Below are 26,321 nucleotides of genomic sequence, written 5' to 3'. Positions count from 1 at the left end.
TCGTCCTCATCTCAGTCTGTAAATGTCAAGAGGAGCCAGACGACCAGATGTGTGTTTTTAAAAGGTCTTGGAGATGAGAGAAGTGTGTATTTCTACATATCCACTCTGAGATCTCCCTGCCCTGTGTGTGTGTGTGTGCTGCCACATTATGCCACATATAGATTTAATGTCATCCTAACAAACTGGCCTGACCCCTCCGCCCTCCTTCTGTAAAGGAGATGTATTCAGAATGGACGACGGGCTCCCCTTGAAGAATCGCTTGACTTCTGACGTGTTTAACTTCTGTTGTCGACTTGTGACGTGTTAAAATAAAGAGAAACAAAACCAACACTGTGTTAGTTGATCAGAGCCATAAATCCTGTATCTACATTCAGAAAGACACACACAGGTGGATGTTACTGTACTTGTTATATTTATTCACAAGATTTACAATATTTACATGTGTACAAGTGGGGGACGGGGGTGAGGGGTGTGTTTTGAGGAGGAGGAAAAGATGAAAGAAGACATCAAAGGACTCATTGGTCAGTGGTCATAAAAAATGGTTCAGTCCGTTGTGACTCCTGCCTACTGACGTCATCTCTGTTTACAAACTCTAACCTAACCCGGAAACAACAGACGTGAAGCCGCCACAGAAAAACCACAGACGTGAACTTGTACATTCCCGATGGAGATGTCGTATCAGTCCATGAAGATCGCGCATCAAGCTCGAGAGGCGGTGAGTGGATGAAAGTTTGGTTTTGTCTCCTCTCGAGCAAGTAAGCTAACAACCTTTAGCCAACTAGCGATGCTAACTAGCCACTTGGGAGAAAGCGACACGGACTTTAGTTTATTATGAATATATGAATGAACTGTTAACGTCACACAGATCATAACAAGTGTCCTGGTTTCATGTCAGCGTGTTTTTCATATTGTGTTGCGCAGCTAAAGCGTCACAGCTCAACAGTTAGCAGTTAGCATTTGAGCTAATTTCATTCATCCACTTTCAGCGTCCACTGGTTGCCTAGATACCAGGTCAGGTCATGTGTGGCCATTGGTCGCCCTCTACTGGCAACACGTGGGACACACTTAGTTCCTCTATGCATGTTCTTCACATTTATATGTAAATATATTTAAAGAAATACACAAACTGCGGGTTAAATATCTAAATCAAGGCAGGAATACTGACAGTATTAGAGTATTGACAGTACTACTATATTACAAAAGCAATTTGATGTGGTGTGTTTGTATTTATGCAATGATGGCGTCCCGGGCCTTACTGACATTAAGTTATTGTGTAAATTTATCATGTGATTTTCCTACATTGAGGAGTTAAAATACTTTATATGATGACTAGAGCAGTTGTTTTCACCTTTTTTCCACCCCACACTTATTAAACCAAATTTTAAAATACTGCCGTCACCAACAGGAAGATCTGCGGACGGTGATGAGGAGGAAGAGTCTTCTCATCCTCATCTACCACCACCTGCTGGGGCAAGGGTGAGTACCACGTACACAGCAAACAGCATCAGCGACATGTGAGATGTCGCTGTGACGAGTGAAAGAACACAAATGCAGGAATAAGAGGGAAACATCATTAATCTCCATTATACACATAACCAAGGAAACAGGTTTGTGAGTAACATCAACATAGAGCCTGTGCCTGTGTGTGTCTGTATATAGAAAGTATAGAAACATGCTATTCATAGACAAAACAAAGTAAATCATGCTGGATTCCTGAGGCGTGTGTGTGTGTGTTCTCCAGCTACATGGAAGCAGCAGCGGCCTTGGACCAAGAGACGAATGGAGATGCGAGGAAGTTCGAGGTCTGCGACAACATCGATCTGGAGATGGTGCTGATGGAGTACGAGAGTTATCACTACGTCAAGTTCCAGAAAAATCCCAAACTTATCAGAAGGACAGTGGAACCAGGTGTGTGACCACCGCCACCCACACACTGAGCCACACGCTGAGCGACACACTGAACACTAAGCTGCTAACTTCTGAAGAGATTCTCATGATTTCTCAACTAAGTCTGTATTTTCTGTTTGTTTTTGTTCAAGTTGAAAACAGATTTGTTAAAAGTGGTGGAGTAAAGAGGTGAGATTCTGCAGCTCTCACACTATTCTTATATAAATGAAGTAAAACACGCAACAAAATTGTAATAATTTATGACAGAAGCATGAGACTGATGTGACCATGATGTTGATGAATAAAGTCTGCTGTGTTTGAAAGTGTAAATATCTCAGGGAATTCGTATGAGCCAATAAAAAAAAGCCTGATTTCCTCCATTGATCGATGCCTTTACATCTCTTGTTGTCCCTCAGGAGTCCGTGTTCAGCTGGGAAGCGTCTTCCAAAAATCAACCCATCCAAGAGACCCGAGTCTGGAAACGGAGCCAAGAAGACAACCACCAGTGTAAGTACACACACACACACACATTAAAAAAACTACCAAAATAGTACTTTACATTAAAAGAAACTATATCTTACATCCTAATGTCTGTGTTTGATTTCCCAGGAGAATGGCTCCTCTGTTCCTCCAGAGATGTCAGACTTTGGTCTCAATGTTTCGTCCATCAGAAGTGGACCAGCAGGGGACGTAGCGGGGGACGTAGCCATGAACAGAAAGGTTTTTATTTATCTCCTTTTTTTTTCTTGTTAATGCCGGGATTTTTCAGCAGTGACCTCCATCCAAAAATAATCTTTGTTTCTTTCCACTTTCAAATCTCTCATGAATAGAAAGCAAATTATCTTTTTATTACAATTTGAAACTGCAGTCTGTTTTTAGTCTAATTTCATCTATGTCCACATACACATGTCAAAAAAGTAATAAGACTACATAGTAATAACTTTGGAGCATCTTGAAAACAGAAATAGCAAAAATCCTCATGATGAGCAGTGGATCCAAGTTCTGTAAAATAAAACGTTTGTTGTTGTTTTTGATGATTTCATGTTGTGTTTCAGGAACGGCTGCTGAAGCCGCTCAGTGGCTTCTCTGGAATGAACAGAGAGATGTCTGAACTGGCTGAAATCATCAGCAGGGTACTTACTACACACACATACATACTTTGTCATATGCACTGATTGAGAAAGACACAACCAAACATGTGAAGGAGACGATGTTCTCCTAAGTGTGAAAATATCATTCAGGTGTTTTTATTTGCGATACCAAATGTATCCACTTGAGGGCAGTGACAGTCCTGGTGTGACTGAATTGATCCGTTGTATTAATGAAGGGCCAGGTTCTATCTATTTCCCTTATGGGATGTTTCATTCTAAAGGACACCTCTTTACGACAACCTAATCGCGCCCAAAGGTTTGTGTGTGTGTGTGTCCATTTCGAGCTGATATCACATGCATCCCTCAATCTCTGTTTGTGTGTGTGTGTTCCCCCCTAAAGGACATCTATTTGCACAGCCCCAACGTGCGCTGGGAGGACATCATCGGCCTGGAGGATGCCAAGCGATTAGTCAAAGAGGCCGTCGTCTATCCCATTAAGGTGCGGCCGCTGCCCGAGCACGCTGGTATTTCAGCACCGGTCACTCGTCTTCGATTCTGAATACATCTCCTTTAAAGGGCTTAAAGAGAAGGAGGGCGGCGGGGTCAGGCCAGTTTGTTAGGCTGACGTTAAATCCATATCTGGGATAATATGGCAGCGCACATACACAGATGGATAGATGGGCAGGGAGCACACACGTGGAAATGCCGAGAACAATTCATACACAGCAGCACATTAACACAATTTTCACCTGTGTGTACATAAATTTCACATACAAATAAGAGCTGGTACATAAACACAACAGAACAGACACACACACACACACACACACACACACACACACACTTTTCTATCATCATCATCACCCAGACCTTTCTCATGGATATGATGACAACAAATCAGGTTGTCTGCATCCTCTTGACATTTACCGTCGGAGATGAGGACTGATGTGTCTTATCTTCTATTCCGCTGCTCCGTCTTATTGAACAACATCGCCCCCACCCCTGCCTCCACCGTCCCACAATCCCCAACTTCTGTCTCCATTATTATTCATTCTGTGGGATATAAGGTCAGTTTGGTGATTTGAGTCTGCCCCCCCCCCCACACCGTCTGTTTGCCACCTAAAAACATTCAGACTGATTTGTGGCGTGTGGTATTTGCAGCACTGACTCAGCTCCACGTCGGGCAGATCCGCTCCCTTTGCACACAGCTCACTTTCTTCTTAGTTGGCAAGAAAATGGAAAATGCGTGTTTACGTTGCTGGAAGGTGATAATAAGTTCATATCTATAAATTATTTTCATGCTGAAATATAAAGCGATTTGCTAAAAGGTTAGTTTTCATTTCATTTTTTTAACTCGCTCCCTCTTTTTCTGTCTTATCTGCACTTTTATTTTCTGTCCTTTTACTAATTGTATTCTTCTTTTTGTCACTTGTTTTTCCTCCACTCCTTTGTCTTTACAGTACCCCGAGCTATTCACAGGCATCCTGTCTCCGTGGAAGGGCTTGCTGCTGTACGGCCCCCCAGGTAAGTCCTCAGGAGACCTCTCTTTTTATTCGTGTCCTCGTCGTCCTTCAATTTGCGATTCTCCCTGACTTGTAGTCTTGTGACCACCTGACTCAGGGACAGGTAAGACCCTGCTGGCCAAGGCCGTGGCCACAGAGTGCAAGACGACCTTCTTCAACATCTCGGCCTCCAGCATCGTCAGCAAGTGGAGGGGAGACTCTGAGAAACTGGTCAGGGTACGTTCCCGTAAAACAGATGAGATGCAACAAATGTGAATAAAGTGCACTAATGTTGTATATATTTTTAAAGTTTAGATGTGTGTAAATAAATGTATGCATATTCCTGCAGGTCCTGTTTCTGCTGGCCAGGTACCACGCCCCCTCCACCATCTTCCTGGACGAGCTGGAGTCAGTGATGGGGCAGAGAGGAGCCAGCACAGGGTGAGCCCAACTGACGTTCTAGTTGTAGATGTGGCTGTTTTACCTGTGTTGAAAGTTATAAAGTCCTCCGCAGTGCACTCAGCGTTTCTCCCACAGGTTTGATCCTATAGTTACCATCTATTTGTGCCACTGCTAAGAGCTTTAAACGACTCACGTAGATGCCGAGGTGAATCAAAAAGCTGATTTGTGTTTTCAGAGGAGAGCATGAGAGCAGCAGCAGGATGAAGACGGAGCTGCTGGTTCAGATGGACGGACTCGTGAGATCAGAGGAACTGGTGTTCGTACTGGCTGCCTCCAACCTACCTTGGTAGATCTCAGCATGAACACAAAGCACTCACATTTATTTGTTATCATCATAATGACAACTAATTACTGTGTGGCCATTACACTTCTAAAGGAAGATGAAGACGGATATAAGTGTGACACACAAATACAACACAAGACACATTTTCGTTTTTACTTCCTTCTGATTTATTTCCCTTTCTCGCACATTCAGTAATTTCCTAAAACAATAACAGACGCCATTATCATCTCCACATCTTCACTTTACTACGATTCAACTCCAGTTTTCAATTTGGAGTCACAGAGAATCTACATTAAAAATAAAATGCATGAAGAATCAAGTTGATAATGACTATTTCACTTTCTGGAATCCGAGAACAGACACTTAATTTTTACAATGTAAAAAATGAGAGTGGTAAAGAAGACGTGAAAGAATAAAGTGCAGTTTGTAACGAGTCGTGCTGCTCGTCTCTCAGGGACCTGGACCACGCCGTGCTGAGGAGGTTGGAGAAGAGGATTCTCGTGGGTCTTCCCTCCTCAGCAGCTCGCCAGGCCATGACCTCTCATTGGCTGCCGCCTCTCACCTCCACAAGGGGAGTGGAGCTACGCACTGAGTTGGACTACGAAACCCTGGCGAAGGTGTGTAACTTTTGTGAATTTTGTATCTTTTGCAGAGAAAACATACACAAATGCAGCTTCTCTCAGTTTGGCCTCACCATTGTGTGTGTGTGTCAGGACATGGAGGGCTACTCGGGCTCTGATATCAGATTGGTGTGTAAGGAGGCTGCCATGAGACCAGTTCGCAAGATCTTTGATGTTCTGGAGGCACATCAGCATGGTACAACAACACATCAACACACACACACACACACAAACAGCACAGCTAGGTCCTGTCGTCTGTCGGGCGTATCTGAATAAAACGCCGTAACCTCACTGTCACTTTCCTCCACAGAAGACGCCCACCTGCCCACCATCAAGCTGGAAACCGTGACGACGGCTGACTTCTTAGAAGTCATCGCACACTCCAAACCCTCAGCCCGAAACCTGACGGACAGATACACAGCCTGGGAGAGAGAGTACGAGTCTCTCTGACGCTCTAACAACGGTTACTGCTGCAAGAGACGGTTGGTGCTTTTACTCGTCAACACTGTGGAGCTGAAGAGGGACTGTTTAAAGTTACTTCAGAAGTATAAATGTTGGTTATTTTTCACTTAACGAAGGAGGAGAATACTCTCGGATGTTCAGGATGATGATAGCTTCTTTCTCTCCAGTGTTAAAAACCACTAGCCTCCTACAGTCATTGCAGACGGCTCCAGTGTTTCTTGTCAAAGTCAATGTTTGTATAATAAAATGAAACTTCAGAGTTCTGCTGCTGCTTGAGGCTCAGAGCAGGTTCTTCAGGATGTGTTCCACAGCGTCTGGGAAGCTGTCACACGTCAGGTGGGGAGGAGGCTGGATCTTATTCTCATCCCCGTCTCTGTATTTACCTGAAAGATGACAGAGGAGAAGGTGGACTGATGATGACATCAGACAGTAAAGACATGACGATGGAAGATGATGACCACAATTTCTGGTCACTGGTCAATAATCCTCATGATGATGAAATTGAGAATAAAAGTAGATTTTCATTTTCTTACCAGTTCTGACTAGAATACCCAGCATGCCTGCGTTCTGAGCCCCTCCCACATCATCCCTCGCATCCTGTCGGAAAACAGCAGAGACACAAACCACTGCAGACTAATACACAACAATACACAATATAATGTACAGTTGGAACCAAACTCTCTCAGCTAAATATTTTAAATTAACTTAATTAACGTGCAGTTAATGAATCCCATTTGACAATTTACTTACATCTCCTATCATGACAGCTTCACCGGGGCGACAGCCTAAATCATGGAGAGCCTATTTGAACAAAACAACCAGAGAAAGAAGCTTCGTTTATTTTTAGTTATTAAAAAAGTTAAATCTGAATCCAAATCAGAAAATGCCTTGTAAAAATGCAAAAAATTATCTTTTATTTGAGGCAGAACAAGGTGAAAAAGTAAATCTGCAGGCGTCTAACCTGAGTGAAAAAAGTCTTCTCTGGCTTTCCCACCACAGTAGCTTTGCAGTCTGTTGCGTACTCCAGTCCCGCCACAAAGGGCCCGGGGCCGAGGGCCAAACCATCCTTCTTCTTGTAGTACCGAGCCTTGTGGATGGCAATGAGAGGAGCTCCATCCAGAATCATGCTGCGGAGAAATGTAGACGCTTAACAGACGACGATGACTGTGTGAAAGTAATATTCAAGGAAATATAACATTCACAAAAGCAAAATCAGTGAAAAGCTAAAAATAGTAAATAAAAAAAGCAGATTTTTCTTCTTTTCATTAAGAAAAACGGTTTAATCCTCTAACCTGACAGAAAAACCTCTCATGTGACTCACTGACAAACGCGTCTTCTAGATCAGTTTATCACCTGAAAGCCTTGTTGAGTGTTTGGTAGTTGAAGTGATCAGGAGCGAGTCCAACGACAACAGCATTTGGTTCTGACGTGTCGATTCCTGTAAAGAGAAGGACAAACACCGTGACTGTCTGAAAACAGTTATAGTCAATGAATGAATTTGAAAGTTCTATCAGTGACAGCTTCACCAATGCAAACAGCTGCTGTGCATCTGCGTCTGATATATTATTTTAAGGGTTTTTCCACTTTTCCACTGTTAATCTCAAGCACTCTCTCTCTCTCTCTCTCTCTCTCTCTCTCTCCAGTACCAGTGAAGTCCTCCAGTGCGCTGTCCTCCACCAGCAGCAGCGGTCGGTGTTGTTTCTGCTCCAGCAGACTCCTCGCTGCACTCAGAGACGTAAAGATTTCCTTTTCCTGCAGAGTTTCCAATGTTTTGGGGAAAAAGAAAAAGTTAAAATCAGCAAAGAAACCACATTTACAGTGAAAGAAATTAACACTTATTTCCTCTAAATTTCTCGATCATTACAGTAAAAGCATCTGCACTAAATTGAATGACTTTGGTTGTTTCACCTGAAGGTTGAATTTGAGGCGTTGTAATCGTTCCAGTAAGCTCCTCTTACTCTCCTTAGTGGTGTTGGTCACAAACTTCACCGCTACAGACGCCTGACGTAACCTGACAACACAAACACACAAACCAATGATCAATCTAATGTGACCACATAACACTGGACAATTTGTGATCTTCAAAAGAGACAGAGAAACGCTGTCAGTGGTTTTTAGTCCCTGATCTTAAGGACCCAGATTTAGTTTCCATTCATGCAGTAACATTCAAACAGTCCCTGGTCTGGAGGCTGTTCCTTGCCTGTTCAGTGCTTCCTGTGCCCCAGGTACCGCTGTGTCCTCGATGTGCAGAGTTCCACTCAGGTCAATGAGCACGGCCTTCAGAGCTCGTCTGCCCGACATGTTTCCTGCAGGAGAAACGTTTTGTTTCATGCTTTTCACCTGTATTTGCTCTGGTTCCTGACTTTAGTTCAACCAAACACAAAGAGGACATTTTCACCAGGTTTCTGCAGCTTCACCTGCTCTGCGCTGCTCAATGAGAGCTGCTTCTACTGCAGTCTCTGATTATGATTTCATAAAACCCCTCAATATGTCCAAGATCCGCTGTAAATGGAGCTTTACTCCGTTTAAAAAAAAGCTTATTCTCTCAAAAATAATGTGTCATTTTAGAGATTATGCGTTCCTAATCATAATTTTGCATCGGTAGTGGCCGAACTGATCAGATTACTGCGTTATTCAAACCTGCATCGGGACGAATTGAGAGGATTATTGACCGGTTTGTCTCAAGTATTTATGGTTTCCTGCCTAGAATACAGATTTTCGGATTGTGTTTTATTGGAATGTGATTTCAGACTGTGATCCCCTTTTATTTAGACATGCTTGGATTTCTCTCATGTAGTTATCAATGGGAGGGTACAATTAATGCTCTTAATGCCCACCCGGCACAGCTTAAACACACACACACGTTTCTATTACTTGTATTTAGCTGAACTGATAACAGGAAACTGTGAGAAGGGCCCAGCGGAGTAAAAGCTTATTTCTGAGCATCGCAGCAGTTAAAGGAAACTGGGGCTGTAACAAGCTATTTCTACTTTATTCATTCAGGTGGTCACAGTGAATTATGATCAGAGGATGAAAACTGTCGGAGAACCTCCAAAGAAAATAGATGTTTGAAATAGATTTTCAACCTTTTAGAAAGAACCGCCCACGTTGTAATAATATTCAAAACTATACAGCGACCAAAGGTTGTGTGAATAAGGATAATAAACATACATTTAGTTTATATTCTATTATAAATCCCAAATATTTTAAATATATTGGGTAACTTTTGTAGGAAATCTTTATAAGACAAATGACAGAGGACGGCTCCATTTCATTCAAGTGTTATTTAGCTCAGGCCCTGGATCATGCAGCTTTTGTTAAAGTTATGATTCTACTCCGGAGGTTTTCCTACATCACAAGTCAAATATCTGCTCTGAAAGTTAAAGCACAATAATCAAGGTATTAATTTTCATATTTTCCTCATTCACTGGATCTAGACTCAGGTGTATTTGCTGTGTTTTCATCCATTTCTACAGCATCTCTGTTACATTCCTGTAAATAAACCATGTAAATAAACTCTCTCTTGAACAAACGTCCTTTAATTTAAACTCCACTGCTGCAGTTTAATGATTTATGGTTGTTATTTACACTGAAGATAATTGTGTCACTGGGAAATTTAAACATCAAACATTCTTGACTTCGAACAAGTACATGTGACATAAAAACGACATTTGAATGAGCGTCAGTTTTTGTACTTACAGCGAAGTAGAGTTTCTGATTTTAATCTACAAACTTTGGCTCGAAAATGAATGAACTTGTAAATATTTGAACAACTGCAGCTGTTTCCCTGCGCGACTTCCTGTTAGCGTGTTCTTCTTCGTCGGTTAAATTGTGGACGTGGAGCTCACTGCTGCCCCCCTGCGGCTCAAACCACTGTCACGTCCTCTCTCAAATTCCTTTTGAAATGTGTCTATTTTTTAAATATTTAAATATTTTCTGAAGGGGAAAATATTTTTAACATCACTTCATTTTTATATAACTGCCCCATGTTTTCTCTGTTATTTTTATATTTATTTATAATTTTTCCAATGTATATTTCACAATCAGATAAGAGGTTTATCCTTAATCACTCATTAGAATAAAAAACATATGTATCCCATCCCACTAACAAACTAACAGCCAACAGATGTAGCACATTAGTGCGTCTTTCAGATTTAATATGTTTTGGAATTATCAAACGTTTAAAACCTCGTCTCTGCGTGATGCCAGACAGCTCTGATCAAATCCTCTTTTCCTGCTTCCTCCACATCGTGAATAACACCGCTGTTTTTTTAAAGTTTTCAATTTTTCGGCATAAATATTTTGTAGCTCGGTTTTGAAAAACATCATGTTGGTGTGTTAGTTTCTTTGTTTGGACAAAATATCCCAAACCAACTTGGACTTAAAAAAAAAAGTGTGTTGTTTTGTGGTTTCAGATTTATCCAATTTATTTATCACCCTATTTAATCAGTTTTTTTTCCTGTGACCTTTTTTATGTGTTTGTATTTATTTGTTTTCATGCTTTCATTTTCCTTTGTTATTGTTGGGGTCTAAATTAACATTGTTTTGAGTTGATTCGCAGTATTTTTACACATTTCTGTGTTAGTATATTACATTAAAATTACTTGAAACGTCATGTTTTTATTTCCACATAAAAAAAGCATTTAGCAAAAATCATTTAGCAAAATGTTTTTTAATTAATTCTGTTCTCAAATAGGTTTATTTAAAAAAAACACTTATTACATAGTTACTATGTATATATAAATTAAAAAAATTGTGTTCTAGAATGTCAACATTTTTAAGTTTTTTGGAATAAATCTTACAAGTTGCACAAAAAACAAAACAACATTCTCATGATTTTTTTTCATGACAACAAACCCAACGACGGCCCGTCCTGACCTGTGAAGAGCAGAAACAGATCCACGTCCGCTCGCCTGTGATCGCTTACAGATTTCACCGTGAACCCGCAGCTAAATTCCGACTAATCACAGATCAAAGTGGCTTTACTGTGCAAATCTCCCCGATAAACATATGCTTCTAATTCCAGCTGATCCCCGTTTTTCCCTCTCACTCCCACTCCTGTGCTTTCAGGATCACATCTAATGTTAATAAAAATATTTGTGCAGCTTACAGCAGGGGACGGAATGGTGATAATTCACAACATATGTGGATTATTAATGAAGTGGAGCAGGGAGACAAACAGTCTGAGTGACAACGGGGGAAATGCTAAAGAAGTTTGTATTTTTATTTGTTTATCAGTGTTTCTAATAAAGTGTAAAAATTTAACAACAAAAGATAATAAAACGTGATTTCAACTCAAGAATTAGTTTTTTCAGATGTTCTATTATCCCCCCGCTGCCACACTCACAGAAAAACAGAGACAATGAATTACAGTAAATAATGATTTTAATATTTCAAGATACCATCTCAGTGACGTCTGTGACATTGAGACGGTACTTATGTGTAAACAGTACAAAGGTAAAATGTTTTGAGTTGTGTTTGGCCGTATTGCTTCAAGTTCACATGACACATTCAATCAAACTCTAACAAAAGAGATAAAAACACTGAGCATTCAACTCTTATCCACCAAAGTTCTGCAGGACGACGAGTAGGAAAAACTTTACAGGAAGAGAGTTTTCCACAAATCGTGAATATCTCCTCCTGTCTGTTAAAGATGGTTTACAAAAACTGTTCAAGTGACAAATATTGCAGGTAGAAATTTTGGCAGCAGCATAATTTAAGATCTCCAAACATCATCTAAAAGCCCCTTTAGCTGGTAGGAAGCAGATCTGAACACTGAAATCTGCTTCGTTACAGAGTCAATCTCATCGACACAGTGTGTGTGTGTGAAGTGAAACAGGAAATACTGCTGCTGACATTTGTCATATCTATAAAAAGTAGCAGTACCTCTGTAACTCTAAAATAAAACATGACTTATATTATCATGAAATCACTAAAACAGATTCACTTCAATGTGTCTGTGATGAAACATGTAAAACACACATTACTTTTAGGTCTGGTCCACGTGGCGTCTCGCTGACAACAGGGAGCTCAGCGGCTGATACACGTTGCGATGTTGACTTTGAATCCTCTAATGTTTCAGCTCTGAACATGTTTGTCTCTGCTTCTTCTTTTCCTCTGCTCCGCGCTGCTGAAGAGCAGCAACGGCAGAAGTCTCTCGATTACACACATTTTACTGTGCGTCTGTGTGTAGTTGTTCGTTGGCTCGTGTCCGGTCCACAGATTTGTTGCTGGTGTTAACCAAACAGCAGCAAGAGGACAATGCAGCCAGAATTCACGATTATTAACGGCACTGTTAAAAAACAAAAGAGGACAAAGACAAATAAATAAAAACAACAAAACATTTTGAGCTTTAGTAACAAGATCCTCAGATTCTCATAGAGCTGGACGTCAGGTCTGTTCACGTGTGAGGTTCATATATACGTTTGAATGACAGGCAGACTTGTGGAATTAGTAGATTGATTATTTATATAATTTCTAATATTAATGATAATAAAGCAGCTTCCTCTCACCTCTCATGATCGTCCGGACCGAGCGGATGAGATTGAGGATCTGGGCTTTGACTCCTGGATCGTCCCCAAAACCTCCGACTCCCTGGTCCACACCCCAGCCGACTGAAGGAGGAAGACACAGAAACAAAGAGACAAAATGCAGGTTTTTATTTACATGTGAGAGGGGGACAGAGGAAAGTATCCAAACATGGAAGTATTACTATAATTATTGTTGTAATTATATGCAAATGTAAACTAAACCAGGCAGGATGTTTTAATGGAAGAAAAACAAAGTGTGTTTGTATGAATTTTAAACTATTTTAAATTTCACTAAAGTCAATTTAAGGTTGGAGAAATAACCTTATTCCACAGTAAGTACTTTCTTCCTTAAATCTCAACCTGAGTGTAGCAGCTAGCTAACAGGGCAGAGTTAGCTAACAGGGCAGAGTTAGCTAGCTGCCTTTAGCGCGATAACAACGTGTTTATCTGGTTAAAATACGCAATGGACGTCATCTACAACATGTCTGCAGACTCACTCTTGCTGAGGAACCGCTCCTCGTGCAGCACAGCGATGGCGTTAACGCAGAGAATCGCGCACTGGATGAGGGAGTACAGAGTAAACGCCATGTTGGCACTTTCTTCTTCTTCTTCGTCTCCTTCTGCCGACACGCCCAGAGGCAGCTGCCGTAAAACCAGCGGCAGATGTCGTGAAAGAGGAGAACTTCAAGAGTGTGCACTTCAGAGTGTTCTTCTTTCCCTCAGAGATCTCTGCTTCCTAATATCCCCTAAGAAGGAGGAAGTCCACTTTAAAATGATCAACGGGATTTATTATTTATTCCTTTAACGACTGGTCGTGTTAAAAGTTTTACTTCCATTCAAATATTTGTACTTTCTGGAATTCCCACATTGAAACAACATATTTTGTGTATTTTCTTGAAACTACTTTTGGTTTTCAAGAGTGTTTAATCATCAAAACTTTTCTACTATTAAAATAGAAAATATTAGGTTTTCATTTTCACAAAACAACAAATAGTCTTCATCGTGAAACCACTTTCTGGTTATTGTATAGACTTTTAATTTACACATAAATAGTAGAGAAACTACAGGAACATATTTAAATACATCTGCATTGACAGTTTATAATAACATTTCTTTTCTCAGTAAATGACAACTTGATCCATTCAGTCATTTCATTCGGTAAAGAAGATGAGGGCGAGTTCTCCTTTTTTATTCACATCATCATCATCATCATCATCATCATCATCATCATCATCATCATCATCACTGTGTCTCTTTCTTTTTAACACTGTAATAAATTATATTTTCATAATCAAGGTCTGATACTCAAATAAATAAACAAACACATAGACAGACATGACGGTTTATACAGTTAATGAAATAATTTACAGGCAGAACACTGACAAACGTTGCTCCTTGTGGCCCAGACTTTCCTTTGGAGAGCAAATAAATACACGGAATTGGCCTTTAATTATCTGTCCGTCATCCGCCGACACCCCAAACACATTTTAAAGGCCAAGTTAGCAGCTGATGGAGGCGATTTTAATGTTCAAACTTTGGGTGGAAGTGCCGCTGACGGGCGGAGGTTGAAAAGTACCTTCAGGATTCTCCACGTAGAGGTGAACAGCACACGACTGTTTCCTAAATTCACACCATAGATGTGACAGGATGTTGTTTTCAAAGTAAAATGCATAATCTAGCAACACCTGTATTCAACATAATACTGTAGTTTTTTTTTTTTTATACATTCAGAAATTACTCCCAAATACAAAAACTGTTCAGCCAGGTGCTACCACCCTGTATTAATACTGGTGGAACAACACCGTTACTCCCTGTGCTCTCATCCCTTTATTTTGTTCTTCTTCTGGCATCGTGAAGTTACCAACTCAAAGAACGAGCTTATTTAAATGAAATCTCCACCGATGTCTCTTCAGTGATTATCGACTGGGTTGGTCATCGGTTTGTTTTCGATCAATAAACACAACTGGGACGTGATGAGGAGAATTTCCCTTTGGGATCTAATGTTGACAATAAATAAGTGTTGGTGTCTTTAGTCCACATTTCAACAACGACAATGACAACAGCAAAAAAAAAAAACCTTGAGAAGTCCTCATCCCCAGTCTGGTGTGTGCACTGTACAACTGGGCCGGCAGCGGACAAAGCCACAGACGTTACACCCGCAGTCTTAAAAGTCTCATTTTTTTTTTAAAGAACATGGAAAAGTTCAGAGGTTCTGTTTTTTGAAGAAGAAGAAGTAAAAGTTTATAACTGCCTTCCTGGTGGTCTTCAAACGCCCTCAAAAAAGGTTCAAGGGGCAAAGAAAGGCCATGGTTGCTTTGGTCCTGTTTGGGTAAAGCTTCGAGTTTGACTGCCAGAGCAGCGACGAGGAAAAACCTGTGTCCCTCCCTTTCAGTTCAGTCGGTCCAGGGGAAATGAACTCGACGGAGTGTGCACACGGCAGCAAGAGCTGGTCCATGTGAGCTCACCGAGTTTTTAAGTGCTGGGCTATTAACAGAGATGGTGCTGAAGAAGAAGACGAGTCATTCTTCTCCAAAGATAAGAAATGTACAAAGTCTGAGACCGGTTCCCCTCGGAAGGGGATGGAAAAGGATGAATGGTCCCGGCTGTGTTCTCTATTTATATATTTACTTTGGAACATTCCCAGAAATCCAAGCAGCTTCTTCCTCTTAGAAGAGAGTTTCTCGACTCTGCCTGTAAAGACAATAAAGAAAATTCAAAATCAAACATTAGTGTCATGTGGTTTAAATCAAATAAATAATTACTGATAAAAAGGTGCAAAAAAAAAAATCCGATTGAAAAATCAGTTACCTTTGTTTTAGCTACTTGTTGAGATGTGAGCTGATCTTTTCTTTTCTGATGATGTTTGCGTAGGGAATCTGAAAGACAGAAGGTTTATTATATGGTTAAGATGGATCAATTTCGACACTTATCTGCACTCAGCCTTAAAATAAATACATTCTGTGAGGATTAACAAATTGATTTGTCTCAAAATTAATATCTCAAAACCACATTTGACTATTTTTGAAAAGACTAAAGTGAAACAGGATCCGGATAAAGATCTTATTGAAAATATAGATTAAGAAATATGCTGCAGCAACGTTACTGAAAATGATGAATTAATTTGAACGTCTGTGTGAAATGAATGTGTCTTTACTCTCAGTCAGTTCCATCTGCTTTGTCTAGACCCATTTGTCAATTTTGAAAAATTTTCGCACGTGTACGAACGAGCTTGAATGCACGTTCACTCGTGTGACTTTGTGGTTACAAGAATGCAGCACCCCCTTTTCTGTGTGTGTGTGTGCGTTTTGGTGTACGTTACTCGCAGGGTTTTTTTTGTTAAAGCGATCGTGTGCACACAAGCGTGCACAGTTGTTGCATGTGTCAGAAAGCAAAGACAAACAGCGTCTGTCAGCGTGTCTGCCAGCTGCTCGGGTGATTGATGTGGACGGAAACAATCAGACGGCCGCAGAGGAACTTCTCACCCATGAAAGACAAACTAGATGATTGCCTCTGCCTTTGATGGACAAATAAGCAACAGCGCGAGTTGAGTCCTGCTGATTTGTCTTTGTTTCGTCTTCATTTAATCTCTCTATTAGAAGACGGGGCTTCAGATTTCTTATTTAATGTCCGTCTACAATGTTCTTCTTCTATTTCCTGATTCATTTTTAATTTCTTCTTGAAAACTGTATTTTATTGAGACAGGATTTATATTTCCTCTCAAAATAAGTTTTTAAATTAAAGCATCTATATTATGACATTTTATTTGTCATATAAGTGCAGAGCAATGACGTTTATTTTCTGTCAGGGTTCAGCACTGATTGGATCATTAGTCGTCTTACCATCTGTAGCTGTTGGACCATCTCCTCTCTGTAGGCGAGCTCTCGCTTCATCTGGTCTTGAAAATTATCTGAAATCGGTGTAAAACAGAATTATGATCAGTCAATAATTTGAGTAAGTGATCGAGTTAAAAGATAAAGGACAGATATGTTTTTTAAAAAAAAAGAAATAATTGAAGGAAGGAAATAAGCTGTAAAATGTGTGAGAAGAGCGGCGAGGAAAAAGAAGTGACTTACGGAAGACAGGAAACGGCGAGGTGCCCTTCAGAGCGTGAAACTCCTGCTCCAGTCTCCTCCTGAAGTCGATCTGCTCCAGCAGAACCTTCTGAAGCTCTTCTGAACGAGAGAAGAAGAACAGAGAGATGAAAATACTGAAATACAAACAGTAAAACACAGCCTAGTCCTGGATGGTGTGTGTGTGTGTGTGTGTGTGTGTGTGTGTGTGTGTGTGTGTGTGTGTGTGTGTGTGTGTGTGTGTGTGTGTGTGTGTGTGTGTGTGTGTGTGTGTGTGTGTGTGTGTGTGTGTGTGTGTGTGTGTGTGCGTGCTATGATTCCTCTATTCAATATCGAGCAATGTAGAGGGAATGTTTAATAACCGGCGATTCTCAAATGAAAGAAAATTACCTTTCTCCATGTTCTCAACGTCCTTCTTTAGTGGAACGGGAGACGATGCACCTTGTCGCTGATCGCCTGAAAACAGGAAGAGATTTAAACTGTGAGTTTTATTACACATTACAGTCAGATGTAGTTACAGGATATTACAGTTGAAGAGTAAGATCCTTAATGTATTTCATTTTTAGATCCATGAATATATTCTCGTCCTCTTTGATTTCATTTCTGCATAAACGGTGTGAACTCCTCTCCGTGTCCTAATGCTCTCTTTCTAGTGAGTATGCTGTAATCCCTGCTTTGTCCTCTAGGTGTCAGTATAAGCTTGTTCTAATAGAGACATTTACTGCGTCCTCTTGTTATCAGATAAACAAAAAGGATTGTTTTATTAAAAAAAAAAAGGAGGAAAACAATAAGAGCGTTCAGCAAATGAAATAAACACAAATGGATTTTGTAGCTTTCAAAGATGTGAAGTCTGAGATGATGAGTTAAAGTTTAACTGGATGTTCCAAAGATTTTTTTTCTCAAAAAATAAATTATATGGCATTATAATAAAAAATATATATATTTGTTGTCTTTATAGCTGCATTAGAACATTATTATTATAGTTATATAGTGTATTGTGTTATATATGTTTTGTTTTTACTGACGTGATCTTACTTGTTGCTTGAAAACTTCAACATCTTCATCACACGTTCTTTTCAAATTGAAAAGTGTGTGTGTTGTTTTCTGTGTGTGTGTGTGTGTGTGTGTTTGTGCGGACGTCTGAATTGGTATTGAACGCCTTAAATGAAGCAATCCAGCGCCCTCGATGTGTTTATCCTCCTCCAGTCATTTCATATCTTCGCTCGCTCCTTAAGCCCCCCTGTGCTTCTCTGTGTCTCTCTCTCATTTAGCACAGAGAGAGAGAGAGCTCTCCTCGCCTCTCTCTCTCTCCTCCTCTCCTCCTCCTCTCCTCTCCTCCCCTCTCCTCTCTCTGTCTCATTTGACAAGCAAATTTGCAGACAGTGCCCGAGGATAACAACCTCGTTTGACAGTCAATTAACCGTGAATAGTCAAAGCCAAGGCGGTTTGCATTACATAAATGGAAAATTAGATTATTTTTTCTCCCTAGAAACAGAGGGAGAGTTTAAAGACAGTGGAGGGGGGGGTGACGGCGGTGGTGGGACTCGGAGGAATCAGGCCTTCTAATCACGTAGAGCTTCCCACCGCCCAGGGAGACGTTTGGCAATCAGGGGAAAGGTGGTCTCATTTAATTTGTTTCGTGTAATTTTTCGAAATACATTATACATTATGCGCGGGGATCATTACGGTGTGTGTGTGTGTGTGTGTGTGTGTGTGTGTGTGTGTGTGTGTGTGTGTGTGTGTGTGCAGGGGTTGAGGGAGTGGGGGGTAGATATAAATGTTGGCACAGATGTCATAAAGCACTTTTAATGTCTTCCTGACAGATATAAAAAGGCAATAAGCTGTGATCTTTTTCGAAAGAGGAAAGGGTTTTTTTTTTTTTTTACGCTGAGGAAGGGGAAAAAAAGGCAATTATGTCGGCAGCAATATGGGTCTAGAATGAAGATTGCCAGCACGGCTGCTTATCTCTGAGCTGATGTTTTCTTGTTGAACTATAACGGCCCCCCTAAGAGTAACAGCCCCGGCGACAGCGCTGCTAAAGAGAGCAGCTGTGGTGGAGCGGCTTTCTGCTGCTGTTCCATCCGTGTGTGTGTGTGTGTGTGTGTGTGTGTGTGTGTGTGTGTGTGTGTGTGTGTGTGTGTGTGTGTGTGTGTGTGTGTGTGTGTGTGCGTGTGTGTTATTATTACGAACGCTTTCACTCAGCGTCTGATATGAGGAGGAGACTGAGGTGGATGGAGCTTTTATCTCACTGCTTTAAATACTGAGTCTCATTTGTCTGATGAGAGGAAACGTCGCTGTAATTTTTGTATTTTTTAAATCAGTTTTATTTTCTCAGTCTGTTATAATCTGCACTGTATTCGCTGAAGGAAATGCAAAGTGTATCTTTTGATGCCATTTAAAACACACAATACACATTTTATTAATTTGCTTTACTTTTAATTATCGTTTAATGTTGATATAATTTCACGTCAGACAGCAGATAAATTAAATTCCTGCCCCGAAAATAAGTTATGAAAGATTTTAGCTCTGATTTGCAAACTTCTATTTACAGTCACCTATTCTCTTTGAGGTGTTTTCATTTAATTTCACTGACCTCAGTTGCTCTGTGATTTGAGATTCAAATTACTGAGGAGTCACAACTTTAAATCGACCTATAAATCCTAATAATTCTCCTTTGGCCATTTCAAAATCCTGCTGTTGATTCTTTTGTTGTCTTCCATCTATGTGCAGACACTCAGAAAAGAAAAAGAAATGAAATAATACCTGAGCTCTCCCTCCAGTAGTCCGGCGCTGACGTCTCGCTCTCTGGTGCAAAGAAACTACTCTGCTCTTTGTTTTCGTCTGAGAGAAAATGAAGGAGAGGAGACAGGAGGAGAAATTCACTAAGGCCCATTGGCTGAGCTGGTTATCCGGACACATGGAGATAACTAAGTGTGGGCACGGTGTGTGTCGCCTTAGTGTGTATGCGTATATAGACCATGCGTGTGTGCGTGTGTGTGTTTTGCGACGCCACAAAAAACATACACACAAGACATTTTCCAAAAAGGGTCAGAGTGGGAGATGAGAGGAGCAAATGAAACGTCACGATAATATGAGCCTCGCAGGGACAGAGAAACCCTATATAACCACTCACTCAGACAATAAATGAAACAAAGATGCTATAACACAACCGACTCTGACGTCTGATGGAACAGATAGCGTGGAACAGTTTGCCGAAATAAACTGCGTGATGCTATTTGATGAAACGGCGTAAAAAAGCCCGTTCAAACGTTCGGTGAAACTAAGACGTTGTGAAAACAAGGGTGAAAGAAGTAAAACCCACACAATATATTTGAATGGAGAGAAACTGTAGTTTAGTTTAACAAAAGCTAAATGAAACAAATGTGGTTTATAAAGGATTTAAACTTTTGCGCAAACACTGAATTGCACAAATTAATTTGAATACATTTTAATTATGTTTTTTCTCTTACATCTGGTGTCTTTAGGATTTTTTAAACTTAACGTGAGAGATGTCAAAAACGTTCGAAAGCAACAGATTAAAATGTCCAACGCTCACCGGAGATGCTGGAGTTGTCTTTGGTCGCGTACGCAGGAAGTCCTTCGTCTCTGTTTTTGTGGATCTGGAAAAACACAGAGAGTCCGTCAGCATTTATTACTTCTCTTTATAGTGTACAATTAAAACACAGTAAAATGTAACTCATCACATGATGCATGTAATCAAAAATACGTTTTATCAGTTAATGATAGAATTCCGTTGTAATAATCTAAACTGCCGAGTCTGTTTTTTTCTCCCTCTGCGTCTCTACAATCAGATGTATTTGCAGTACGCTGCTCAGTGAATCATTTAACTTGCACCAGTTTAAAATGCTCATAACTGTGTGTGTGTGTCGCTCCCTCCTCCTCCTCCTCCTCCTCCTCCTCCTCCTCCTCTGTCTCTCAAAGGCCTGGTTAATGTGGGAGTCGACAGGTTAAAGATTAGAGTTGCCCTAACAGGCTGGGGTGACAGAGGGAGAACAAACACGCCATGGACATTAAACAATCCACGCCTGGGCCTATTAGCCGGGATCAGAGTGGGGTGACTGTTTCAATTTCTACAGGGAGAAACCAGCCTATCAATCTGCTTATGCAGATCACATCACTGCCTGACTGCAGCACCATTTAAATAATAATTAGCTAAAGTGGCCTGGGGGGATATTTACGTTTTTGTAAGCGGGGTCCTCTCGGTGAGGTGGGTTGGAGCTGGAGAGTGGCAGGCTGGCTGGAGGGGACGCAGGCAAGCTGGGGGACTCCTGCTGGATGGGGTCCGAGGAGGAGGGAGGGGAGGCGCTGGGGTACACGGCGCCAGCCCCTCGCTCCTTCCCCCTCTCCTCTCCGGCACTGTCGCTCAGCACGGGGAGGTACAGGTTGGTTTGAGTCTGTGGTGGCTTTCTCGTGAAACTCCCTTCCTCCTCCTCCTCGTCCTGCTTCGACGACTCCACATCCACCTCCCCCTCCTCCTCACTGTCCCCTACATCGGCTTCGCCCTCGCCCCCGCTTTCACTTCCGTAACTACAGCTGCTGGTGGGCGATAGCCGCTGGTGGCGCTCTGACCCGGCAACCACGACCCCAAAGTCCTCATCCGCCACCCCGGTGACTCCTCCACCATTGCTGTGAAGTTTGGCAATGCTCTCCGCATCTTTGATGACAGGGCGGAAGGCGGAGCCATAGCTCGGCTTCCTGGTTTGGAGGATCGGGTTGTCGAGAAGTTTGAGCCAGCCCTCTGATGTCACAGGGCGAAGGTCAGAGGTTACCGTTGTGCAGTCTGGGTCAAACAGGCCCGTCCGTGGTGCGGCGGCCCCACTGCCAGAGGCCATGGTTGCACCGATGCCATTTCCACTGCCGGCTACAGCTCCGGGCTCACCGGGATCTGAGAGATCCAGGAAGGCCTGTCTGAGAGAGGGGTTGTCTGCTAAGGAGGAGAGGGCACTGGGCTGAGGCTGGAGATAGGTGGGGACAGGGATTCCTCCGGCGGCTCTCGGGGGCCAGAACATGCAGAAAGGAGGATAGAAAGTGTCTTTGCGGCCGGGCCATAAAAGACCAGACAACCCTGCTGCTTTCTGCCCGGCTGAGACGTCACTGTCCTCTTTTTTCTGCTGGCAGAGGCCAAATGCTGGGAAGGGGTAAGGTGAGGGGAAGAGTGACGTGGGAGGGAACTTCTGCAGCATGCCGAAGCTTTTGCTGGGGACGGGGATGACGGGGTAGCTACGCTGCGTCTTACGAGGAGACAGATCTCCATCCAGATCATCGTCGTCTTCGAAGCGGCCTCGTTTCTGACCCATGTCGGGTCCCATCATGTGAGAACCCACCGAACCTTGGAGAGACTTCATAGACCCCATGGAGGAACAATGGGATGAAGAGGGAAGCGCTCTCTTCCGGCTGCCTCCATTGAACATGGCTTTAACGTCTTCCCACGCGAAGACTAACTCATCAAGCGGTACTTTGTCAGAGAGTTTGAGGTGTCGCCGCCAGGAGTTGAAGTTAGCAGCATCGGGTTGGGTGTACTTGGCTTCGGGTGTGCGGTGGGAATGGAAAATGAACTTATTTGGGGAGAAGTACATGTTGCAGAAGGAGCACTTGATGCATTTGGCCCTGGAGCTGTTGTAGCGTGCCGGGATGAAGTTGCCGCGGCAACCCCAGGCGCATTCGTGTGACACGTCGAAGGCGAAGTTGTCAGGCAGTTTAGGCGGCGCGTTCTCTCCCAGGAAGGACTTGCACAGGCGCTCGGCTTCGCGCTTGGTGATCATGCCACAGCGGCGTGACGAGATGGGCATGGCACCAGCCCGACGGAGGATCTCCAGCTGGACCGGCGTGCACTGGACGCAGGTGATGCCCAGCGCCACGCGACGATTATGAATCTCATTGTAGCTGTAGTTCTTGAGGAGCGTGTTGGAAATCTGCGCCAGGCAAAGTCTCTCGTTGTTATCGATGACCAGTGACACGATGGGAACGCCGTACAGGATGACCTGGCCGACCTGGTTGGGCTTGAGGGGCGAGGAGGAAGAGGAGGGCGAGGACGAGGATGAGGAGTGGTGGTGGGCGGGTCTGGGTGGAGTCAGGGGTTCCTGCTGGTAGGTGCCTGTTGAGCTTGTCATGATGATGTCATTAGAGCTGGAAAGACGGGCTTTGTCCATTCTTGGTGAAAAACTGTGGGACGACCTGAAAGAAAGAAAGAAAGAAAGAAAGAAAGAAAGAAAGAAAGAAAGAAAGAAAGAACAATGATTTATGCTGTTGAAATTCCACAAATAACAGAATTAGTTTACCAGTTTACACAAGTCTCTGTATTAAAGATAAAGAGAAATAGCTGATAAATCTGTATGTGTTTATTCCACCGAATACAATTAATCAGAAATATGTTCATCATGAGTTTAAAAAAATGGTTTATTAAAATGTATTAATATTTAAAATCACAGACATTTATACTGAATCTATTTAATTCTCAATTTACAGCCAAGCACCACACTGCTTTTATTTTCTATATGTACCAAATAAGTCAAGTGTGTAATCTGAACCAAAAAATTCTCGAGAAAGTATTTTTTTTTATAGTTATGATGTTGTTTTTTAAATATTAAATACGAGTTAAATATGTTGCTTTTTTAACAGAAAATGCAAAGGCTCAATTTGTACGTCACGTTTCTGTATTTATTCCTGTGTGCATTTTCCAAATATCACATCCTGCAGTTCAATTAATTTTTTTAAATATCAAGTGTCTGTAGGATTTTATACAAATAAATAACATTTCTGAGGGTGTTTGCCTGCCTTCAAAAATAAACCAGGATGATAACACACAAATGTTTAAAAAAATGATGTGCTGGTGAATAGCAACTTTTTATTTTAACCTAATTTATTATTTCTAGATTTGTTTTGGGAGTGTGTTATACAAAACACTTTTTTTTTTAACTTTATTGTTAACATCTGCTTAGTGAATAAAGATTTAAAATTCTATATATGAAGGCTACGTATCCGAATTTCACAATAACACCTAAACTCTTTTTGTTCCTCACATCTGTGATATGTTTATGATCCAGGAAAAACAGAGGAATTACTGTCAGATTCTTCCCCCAAGGAAATGTTTGTTTTAACAAATAAACTACATTTACTACCAATTATTCACAGATTATATTCAAGGAAGCAGTACTGTAATAACACGGAATAACAAGGTGTTGATTTGAAACGAACTACAAAATGAAACGAATCGAAAAAAGGGATTTTTAAATTAACTTGGAACAATTCATTCTAGTGGACTAATCTGGTTTAATTGCGTGAGCTGAGCAACGTCAATAACTCCATTAAACAAATCAAGCACTTATAGAGAAACGCTTTAACAACAGATCTGAGTTCACTGTGGAAACAATGTGTTGAAAGAGGCCGTTTGGTATCGTGATGGAAATCTGAAAATACAAGAGGCTGGAACACCACATGTGTGTATTTGAATCGGGGCTTTCTGCAGAAAGGATCCACACAGAGAGTCACAGGGATCTCAGAGTGAAGATGGAGAAACAGTCAAATGCAAGGATCGTATATAGGAGAACTAAGGCCAGTTCGGACTGGTTCTGTGGGCGCAGTTTGACACAGGAATCAAAACCCAGAGAACTGATTTACACGTGTTTCCTTTGGAGATAGAGCAGACATACACTCAGTTCTTTGGAGAGTAAATAAGTGATAAAAAAAGGTCTTAAAGTTTCCAGGTCACACAGTTCAGATCATAAACAGTTCAGGTCATGAACGTCTTTAGACAGGTCTGCAAAAACTTACTTTTCAACTACAAAATAGGTTTCAACCACACTTAGTTATTTTTCCACTACAATAATTTTAGAGATTTACTTCAGACCGAGTTACACTCAAGGCAGAGGAACGTGCAGGCCTGCGTCAATCAGACATCCGGAATAACTTCACATTATTAATCGCTCTGTGTTTTTAGTGACTCAAATGAACTAATAATACTACTAATAATATAATTAAAATAATAATAATAATAATAGTAATAATAATAACACGACATTAGAAAAGCAATAGCCTCAATTTAAGGTAGAGTTAGAATAGCAATAAAACGCGAGCTATTCAACAAACATCTTTGCGTTAACACGCGCGTTCATTTTTACAACATTTCACTCAACTTCAGCGGAAACACTTCTTACCTGTGAATCCCGGGAATAATCCCAAATGCGTCAAAATGTAAAAAAAAGGAAAAAAAAGTGAAACCCGTCACGAGAGGAATCGACTGATCCGACACACTTTTAACAAACTCATTTTTATGACGCGAACGAACCGTTTTCACTCGGTTAGATCCGGTAAAACGTGGAGTTCGGAACCGATCGAGCCGCGCGTGAGGTGTGAGTAAACTGCGACCGCTCGCGCCGGCTTTATTCGCTTCTCAGAGGCAGCACGCGCCGTCCTAATCTCTCTCTCTCTCTCTCTCTCTCTCTCTCTCTCTCTCTCTCTGTCTCTCTCTCTCTCCCTCCCTCTCTCTCGTTTGATTGGCGTGTTGCGCGAGCTCAGCCCACCATTCACGGAACACACGCACACACGCACACGCACACACGCGTTACTTGTCGTCTCGCTGGAGCTGCCACTCAAACGCTGCAAAAAGTCAAAGTAACGGGCACGAGCCTGGACTGCTGCACGCCACATTTGCGCGTGCATGAAATGACCCCTTCGGAATTACACCCCCCTCCCACCCCACCCAGAACTTTAACGTTAGCTAAAATCATGTTGGCCTCTTTAGTGACTTAATTCATTTCAAATTTAACATGAATTTTCACAAAGCACACACACACACACACACACACACACACCAACCAGCAGCCAGGCGCCTGCACGCCTCCTCCCCATCACACCCGGAAATAGCCTCAGACAACACAGTGATGTGACTGTTCACACACACACAGAGTCAAAGAGGTTCATAGTTTCCAACAATGTAAGAGAAGCAGCAGCACTGACAGCACACACGCGGCCGTGCAGCAGATGAAAATGTGCCTTTTAAACACAGACACAGTGGAGAACAGCGGCTCGGACCACAGGGGCCTGCAGGAGGAGGTGGAGGAGAAAGAGAAAAGGCTGAGGCAGCAGTCAGACAGACAGTCTGGGGATCAGGGTAATGTCTGTCAGTACAGCTGATACCACCGTTCAACGTCTGAGGAGGCCGTTTGGAAACACGACTCTGGATACATGTGCAGGTTGCTCCCAGGAGATGGGAGGTGGAGCAGGAAGCCTATATACCGTCTGGTGTGAATGAGGGTCAGAGGAGCTCCCAGCTAACAACATGTGCTATAAATGCCAGTGACTATTCACCTGGAGAGGGCCCTCAAAAGTTGCAGGGTAGGAGTATTTAATATATCAGAATGGGGGGGGTATCTTCTCTGGTGGTGCAGGTGCTCC

The 26,321-nt window shown here is 41.9% G+C and overlaps 4 protein-coding genes and 1 long non-coding RNA gene across 7 annotated transcripts in view; 2 read left to right on the top strand and 3 right to left on the bottom strand.

Annotated features, from left to right (window-relative positions):
- Positions 1-122: 122 nt before the first annotated feature.
- On the bottom strand, positions 123-13,484 carry ier3ip1 (immediate early response 3 interacting protein 1). Of its 2 annotated transcripts, XR_004615609.1 has the most exons (4): positions 13,335-13,484; positions 12,820-12,921; positions 12,122-12,599; positions 123-138 (listed from the first exon to the last, which is right to left on the bottom strand). XR_004615609.1 is itself a non-coding variant. In XM_034602028.1 (3 exons), exons 1-3 carry the CDS (start codon positions 13,423-13,425, stop codon positions 12,544-12,546), a joined length of 249 nt encoding a protein of 82 aa, XP_034457919.1. In that variant the 5' UTR covers positions 13,426-13,484; the 3' UTR covers positions 11,675-12,543. The 2 variants fall into 2 exon arrangements, 1 of the variants encoding a protein (XP_034457919.1); XM_034602028.1 differs by lacking the exon at positions 123-138 and having other exon boundaries at positions 11,675-12,599.
- Positions 568-6,328, top strand: katnal2 (katanin p60 subunit A-like 2). 2 transcript variants are annotated; one of them, XM_034602023.1, is made up of 15 exons: positions 568-715; positions 1,406-1,476; positions 1,742-1,908; positions 2,040-2,076; positions 2,304-2,394; positions 2,500-2,607; positions 2,943-3,020; positions 3,379-3,477; positions 4,439-4,502; positions 4,599-4,717; positions 4,830-4,921; positions 5,118-5,228; positions 5,680-5,842; positions 5,939-6,041; positions 6,156-6,328. In XM_034602023.1, the coding sequence occupies exons 1-15, from the start codon at positions 665-667 to the stop codon at positions 6,293-6,295; spliced, it is 1,494 nt and encodes a 497-aa protein (XP_034457914.1). In that variant the 5' UTR covers positions 568-664; the 3' UTR covers positions 6,296-6,328. The 2 variants fall into 2 exon arrangements, with proteins under 2 accessions (XP_034457914.1, XP_034457913.1); XM_034602022.1 differs by having other exon boundaries at positions 2,497-2,607.
- Positions 5,369-10,712, bottom strand: hdhd2 (haloacid dehalogenase-like hydrolase domain containing 2). The gene is made up of 9 exons (XM_034602025.1): positions 10,074-10,712; positions 8,508-8,615; positions 8,216-8,318; positions 7,954-8,059; positions 7,661-7,745; positions 7,269-7,434; positions 7,058-7,108; positions 6,841-6,904; positions 5,369-6,690 (listed from the first exon to the last, which is right to left on the bottom strand). Exons 2-9 carry the CDS (start codon positions 8,606-8,608, stop codon positions 6,587-6,589), a joined length of 780 nt encoding a protein of 259 aa, XP_034457916.1. The 5' UTR covers positions 8,609-8,615; positions 10,074-10,712; the 3' UTR covers positions 5,369-6,586.
- Positions 11,602-26,321, top strand: part of LOC117771538 — a 29,555-nt gene continuing 14,835 nt past the window's right edge. The window contains exon 1 of the long non-coding RNA XR_004615610.1: positions 11,602-12,126. This is a non-coding gene — a long non-coding RNA (uncharacterized LOC117771538). The remainder of the gene's footprint in view (positions 12,127-26,321) is intronic.
- skor2 (SKI family transcriptional corepressor 2) lies at positions 14,068-25,258 on the bottom strand. The gene is made up of 9 exons (XM_034602021.1): positions 25,082-25,258; positions 21,107-23,102; positions 20,464-20,527; positions 19,671-19,748; positions 17,298-17,363; positions 16,911-17,009; positions 16,677-16,744; positions 15,646-15,713; positions 14,068-15,528 (listed from the first exon to the last, which is right to left on the bottom strand). The coding sequence occupies exons 2-8, from the start codon at positions 23,075-23,077 to the stop codon at positions 15,657-15,659; spliced, it is 2,403 nt and encodes an 800-aa protein (XP_034457912.1). The 5' UTR covers positions 23,078-23,102; positions 25,082-25,258; the 3' UTR covers positions 14,068-15,528; positions 15,646-15,656.

This window comes from Hippoglossus hippoglossus, chromosome 12, assembly GCF_009819705.1.
Source record: "Hippoglossus hippoglossus isolate fHipHip1 chromosome 12, fHipHip1.pri, whole genome shotgun sequence".
In the NCBI taxonomy this organism is placed as follows: domain Eukaryota; kingdom Metazoa; phylum Chordata; class Actinopteri; order Pleuronectiformes; family Pleuronectidae; genus Hippoglossus; species Hippoglossus hippoglossus.
Note: the sequence above shows the minus strand (reverse complement) of the source record. Positions and strands in the feature narration are given on the sequence as shown.